Source organism: Alligator sinensis, unplaced genomic scaffold, assembly GCF_000455745.1.
Source record: "Alligator sinensis unplaced genomic scaffold, ASM45574v1 scaffold76_1, whole genome shotgun sequence".
Classification (NCBI taxonomy): Eukaryota; Metazoa; Chordata; order Crocodylia; family Alligatoridae; genus Alligator; species Alligator sinensis.
The window spans coordinates 1,374,047-1,380,461 of NW_005841865.1; the positions used below are offsets into that span (position 1 = coordinate 1,374,047).

General features: G+C 47.1%; 1 protein-coding gene across 5 annotated transcripts in view; it reads left to right on the top strand.

Moving 5' to 3' along the window:
• The window catches only part of LPIN3 (lipin 3), a 41,804-nt gene that overhangs the window by 8,089 nt on the left and 27,300 nt on the right, over window positions 1-6,415 (top strand). For 2 of the 5 annotated variants that reach the window (XM_025191245.1, XM_025191271.1), the window contains exon 1: window positions 2,984-3,377. The exons of 2 other annotated variants lie outside the window; for them this stretch is intronic. In XM_025191245.1, the coding sequence (XP_025047030.1) occupies window positions 3,366-3,377 (12 nt within the window). In that variant the 5' untranslated portion in view covers window positions 2,984-3,365. Of the gene's footprint in view, window positions 1-2,981; window positions 3,378-6,415 lie in introns of those variants that run through there. One more of the 5 variants, XR_003091691.1, reaches the window with a different exon arrangement.

A 6,415-nucleotide genomic window follows, 5' to 3' on the forward strand; every position in this document is an offset into this window, starting at 1 on the left:
AGCTTCACAATAACAGAGCAACGGGCTCACCCCTGTAAAGAGTCCAGGCCTAGGGTCAAGCATGAACAAAGTGTGCTCCCAGAATAATTGTACAGAATTGGGGGCACAGCCTGCCCCTTGGATCTGTGACAGCCTCAGTCTCACTTTCTAGGGCTTGGATGGTGAAAATGGCACAGTATGAAGCAAGGTCTTTGTCTCCCCTTCCTGATGTTAGCAGCCCATGTTAAGGCTTGAGGCTATTCACTGAGAGGCAGAATCCTGACATGGGGATCTCAGAAGGGCTGAATCCTTCCTATGTACCAGATCCAACTCTGCCTCAACCCTGGAGCTGTGACCACTGCTTTAATAGCAATAACTGGGAACTAAATATTTAATATTCTTACCTTCTGAAAAAATGCAATCAAGCGATTAGAGCAGGAGACTGACAGCTAAGAGCCCTCAGTTCTGTTCCTGGCTCTCTCACTGACTTGCCATGTGACCTTGTTCAAGTCACTTCACCTCTCTGTATCTTGGCTTCCCCACCCATAGCATAGGGATAAAAGTGCTTCCTTGCTTCCTGGAGCATTGAGAGACTTCATTCAAGCACTCTGTAGTCCCGTATGAAAGGTATTATACCAGTGCTAGGTGCTTTTTCTTATATCAAAAGGGACCTGCCTAGTAAGAAAGTCTATGCTGAATGCTCCACACAGCCTTGGCTGAGAGGCTAGAAGATGGCTGCAACTAGCTTCTTGTTTCTCACAGACAGGCTGGCTGATCTCCCCCAGAGTCTCGTGTGCGTAATCTCACTGCAGCTGATGAATTTTGATGGAGCTTGAGGTGCTCAGACCAGTGGAAAGATAGTGCTGTTCTGCTAAGTGTTTGTGGCAGCCCAGCCCCTACTGCTGTTGCCTCACTTTGTTGGTCTGTACTCACAACACACGTTGCTTTACTGTCATGCACAGCAGTGTATGACAGAGTACAGTGTGCCACTCAGCCACCTGGGGCTGCGTGTGTTGCCTTGCTGCATTGTTCCATACCCAGATCGCTGTGCCCATATTGCAGCACACCACCTCATGTTTCCCATATCCATGATCTGCTGGAGCAGTGACCAGGCTGCATAGAGGTGCCACACAGTGCACAGCATGCTGTCGCCTTTTGTCACCTACTCCCCCAATCATAGTGTGGCACCCTGCCACAGAGCTCAGCACGCTGCCTCTCTTTAACATGCTAACACCAAGTCTGCCCCCCTTCCCCTGCCCACGACACAGCATGCAGCTGCATCACTGTACAGCACAGGGATGCCAGCCTGCTTCCACTAGAATATGATGTTCATTACCCTGCCGCTACCCAGCTCAGCTTACCATGCAATAACCCCAGGCCCACCCTACCTTGACTCTCCTGCTACACCCCGTACAAAGTGCCACCCCCTTCCTGCCCAGGGGCCACCATCATCTGCTTTCCCACTGAGTTCTCCTAGTGAAGACAGGCCCCTGCAGCAGTGGGTGTCCTGGGCTTTGTACCCACTGGATCTGAAAATGCAACTGAGAATTTGATCTTATCCACACGGGAACCTGCACTGCTGTTTGATTGCTGAATGGTGCAGGACCTAAAGTCCTGTATTTCTGCTTGGTGCTTGAACAATAGGGCAGATTCTTCACATTCACTGAGCAGGGATAATATCAGCTCTCAGCAGTAAATCATTAAAGAGCTGTAGGAAGGAAACATTTGTTTGCTTTAGAAGCCTGCTACAAGTCCTGCCTGGGCTTTGTTATAGAGTAAGTCAAAGCCTCTCCTCTAGGAGATCCTTTGTGCATTTGGGGATGGAGCATGGTTTAATGACTCAAGCAGGTTGCAAGCAACAATTCAGTGCTGTCCAGGGGTGCAAGAAAACATTCAAATTCCAGTGCGCTCTCCCTTGCTGGCTACGTGACCATCAGCAGGTTACTTACTATGCCTCTGTTTGCAAAATGTGTACAAAAGCATCTAGCCTTATCATCAGCTCACACTGATCACACTTTCCTAGGGGTGTTAATGCTTAGCCAGGGTGCTCTTAGCTTCAGTGCACTGGGAAAGACCTGGATGGAAGATGCTGTGGAAATGCAGACAACATCACTGCTCAAATTTGTCTTTTATGAGGGACTCTGCTGGAAGGATTGAACACTTTCAGTGCCTGTTGTCATCAGTGGGGACTGAGAGGATGGCTCAGTCCCTTAGAGCAGCAGGTCCATGATTTGTCCTTGATCAGCATAAATTTTGTTCCAAAGGAGATGTGCCTTTCACGCATCTTAAAGGTGCAGGGTGTCAGTGACAGCCACTGAAGATTCACTCATGAGACCTTTTCAACACAGAAGAGGAGCAGCTCGGACAGTCTTTCTGAGTCTTTTTGCAGCCTCTGCCAATCAGGAGCTGGACACAAGTTCTTGTCCCAGCCCAGTGGCTAAGCATAGTGATCCATTCCAGTCAGTCCTATTGCATTGCAGACCTGAAGCTAAACCTTGCTTCTCTTACTCATGGGTAGAGTCCATTTATTTTCAGATTATATTGAGCAAGTTTGATGGGACCCAGGAAACTTTCAGCTCTGGTGACTCAAAAGGTTCATGAGATGAGCTAATTTAGTCCCACTTTTGCATATCACAGGGTATGGATTGTAACGTGATTCTTGGGGGTTTTGATAGAGCTTACTCTTGATTTTTTTTTTTTTTCCTGGGTGTGCTGGATGCTGATCATCAGAGATGTGGCTGTTAACCAAAAGGACAGGCCAAAGTTGTATGCATCTATGTGACCTGAAATGGCTGAGTGCTGAACAGCTCCACTATACATCCTGCAGCTGCCCACAGATCATGCTCAGGCAGGACGTTGTGGTCTGACACCATCAAGCTTGCTACGTGTTTCTTCCCACATCCTACACCAGCCAGAGCAGCAGGAGTGCTGCTCAGCTCTGCTTTCAGCTGGAAGCAGCTTGAAGTTTCCTTGTGAGGGGATTTATTTAGTGGTTGGTATCTAAATAGCTTAGAAAATAATGAAGTGTCCATCACCAATGTGTACAGGAATCCCTCATCTCTGATGTGAGTTCACTCCTGTCCCCTTGGGGCCAGAACCTGACTGAAAGTGTCTCCTTCAGTAGAGCCTAAGGTTTTCAAAGCATGGGTTTGTCTGTGATATCTGGAGTACAGCTGACGATCATGATGCCTGTATATCTAGACTGTAGACACAGTTCAGCTGTACCATGCAGAGCATAGTCTTTACCATGGACACAGGCCTCCAGCAATAAAATATTCCCACAGGAGTGACAATCACCTTTTCCACCCAGTAGTACATGCAGTCTTGGGAAAGGAATGATGTTATTTAGCCCCTGGATTTGGAAATGATATGTTGCAGCAAAGCGGATGCACAAAATAGTGAGTATCTCTGCTCTAAGAAACAATAATTTTTCTCACCCAGCACCACGTTTTTAAACATTCATTCAAATTATTCTTGACTAAAGCCACCTAGAAGGCAAGGAGTGGAAGGTCAGGTAGTCTGGGACCCAGTTTGGTTTCCTACTGATGTGCTTATTTGATGTTTATTGCATCTGGAGTCAGGTTTGGCAGGGTATACACTGTTAAGTAATAGATGCCTGGTTGGCTGAGTTGTCACCAAGAGTTTGAGAACAGAGTAAATCAACTCCTTGGGTGTGTTGTTTCTGCCCATTATATGGTAAGATGCCTCATTTGGATTATACGTTCACGTTAATAGGCATATCTGAACACATCCTTAAAAAATGCTGCTTAATACAAAAATCTGGCCTTCTCCTCTGTGCAAGAGTTAGTCCTAGCTATATATTTTTTGCAAGTTTCCTCATATGCAAAATGCAATTTTCTGCCTGTATGCCTGGTTTCCTTGCCTCTCATCTTACTTCTTATCTGCTCCTCCTCTTCTGCACCCTCCTCAGGTTCACCCAGTATGCCATTGTTTCAGCTGTACCCTACCCATTCCACATGTTTTTGCATCAGGGTCCAGCTGCTTGTCTTCACCTTCAGCTCAGCTGTGAAGTCCTCCTCAGGCCATGCACTGCTGTCTTACTAGCACTCCCTGTATCTCAACCCTGCTCTTGCCTTCCTGCCTATTCTGTGCTTCCCGTATGTCGGGAACGTTCCCCGAAACCCTCCTTTCCTCATCAGATCCCATTTGAAAACAGAGGTGGGCAACTGTGAGGGCACCCATCTCAGAATAAGCAGATACAGCTTCAACCCTGCTTCTACTATCAATTCTGCGTGTGACTCTGGGCATATTGTTTATGCCCTTCCTGCATCTCAGCTTCCTCAGTCCAGCAGTAAAAAGGTTGTGACACTTTCCCACATGTTTTACACCCCTTGATCTCTTTACATGCTCAGCCTTGTGAAAGTGCCTCCTTGGGCTCTGCTTTCCACTGCTGCTACCTTGTCTACTGCTGTTTGCTCTCATTTGAACTCTATCTGCTTATTCCTCTCTCCTTTAAGGCCTCATGCTGCTCTTGCTGACCATTGGGACTCTGCCATGGACTTACGGGAAAGTAGGATCAGACCCTTATTTTGTATGGTGTCTGGGAGAGGATCTTGTCTTCCTTTACATTTGCAGAGCTCCACAGACCAATGGTACCATAAAGAAATAATATTAATCATTAGGTTTCTTTATTAATCATATCAAATGTCCAAGCACCCACTAATAGAAAGTTCGAGTTCATACATATTCCTCAGATCACCAGCTATGAAGCTGCTGAGTGTGGTGGGGCAATTTCGCTCTTGGCTGTTTTTGTGCAGCCTCTACTGACTGTGATGGAAGACAGGTATCCAGCTGTGGACAGAATTTCAGCTAGGGCTATGCAGGGGTAGGAAGGTGATATAAAGGGACACAGATGAAAAAACGTTGCCACCTTGTGGTAAGCTTCAAGCATGGCCTCTGAGTGCCCCGGCTCAGGCAGGGCTGCACAAACATTGCCGGCTTCCATTCGTTCCAGTCTAAAGAGGCTGCTGAGTTGGTTTTTCTTCATGTGATTTTTCACCCCTTGAACTTCACCTTCCATTTTAGGCTCAGTAATATGCAACACCCACCTCAGAGGCCACAGTGATGGGCATGGGATAGAAGAGAACGCAAAATTTAGCTCTGAGCCTGGGATTTTCATGTGGGCTCTGTATATAATTCAATAATGATACCTAGCTCTTATATAACCCTCCTCATCAAAGCATTTTGCGAAGAGAGTAGGCATTATTATCTGCATTATTATACAGATGGGGAATTGAAGCACAAAGTAGTAAAGGAATTTGAGCAATGGCAGAGGCAGGACTAGGGCTCTAGAGTCCCAGGCCAGTGCTCTGTCCAGCAGGCAACTGTCTCTAGGCAGGGATCTGGGAGGGCAGGTAGCGTTCAGTAGATTTGGACTGTCCCCTGGCCCATTGTCTGTTCCATGTCTTGCTATGAAATAACCAACACAATTTGCCCGTGTGGAATCTGCTTCTTCTGGCACAAACAGAAAGAGAATTGAGTCAGTCTGGCAGAGGGTTTGTGAGGCCTACAGCCACTCTTGTGCCATGATCCTTAGAGGACTTTGGAAGCCGAAGAAGAGCAGCCTTCAAATGCCGTCAGTAGGCAACTGTCCTCAGTGCATTCTGGGCCGGGACTGTAGGAGTGCAGTGCAATCCTGTGCATAGGTGTGCAGTGCAGATGTGCTCATTTATGTACCTCACTATGAAGTCTGGGTGCCTTAATAAAAAGAGGTCTCAGCACTAGAGATAGACTAAGTGAAATACAGTAACCTTCTGCACCGCCTACTGGGCACCCTTGGTTTTACATCTGTATGTGTAAAAACTGAATTCAAGCTATGCTAAAGCAAGACTGTGATTTGGCCCTGGAGACTTCTCCATGCTGAAGCCTTTTTTCCAAAATATGCAGAACAGAGCAGATCCAAACTTCCCTGGCAAAGCCAATGCCATCCAGGAAGCCTTGCAAAGCAGAAACTCTCAGTGAGTTTACCCCTCTCTCACTGCTAAGCAGTACCTCTCAGAGCAGAGTAGCGTAGCCCCACATATTAGCTTCCTAGCGGCTGAAATCTGATGCGAGGCAGACTACAAGCCTCTGGGAGGCAGGTTTTAAAGGCCATTTTTTCCCAAAGAAACTATGGGGCCAGATTTTCCAAACAGCTTCATGTTTAGTGCCTCCCATTGGGATATGGCCAGCTGACTTTTCAGCAGAACTTAGGCTCTTGAGCACCCATGACAATCCTGCCAGTAATTTGGATGACTAAACAAGAGTGGAGTTCTTCGGAAATTCCAGACTGATGCATCTCACTGCAACTGCATTGCAAACATCTTGTGCAGAAAGCCTTCCTGCAAGGGAACCAGAGGGGAGGGATTTTGCTTGCAGATAAGTGACTTCCAGCAGCTCTGACAAGTGCCAGGGACTGCCAGGGTGCAGGGAAAGA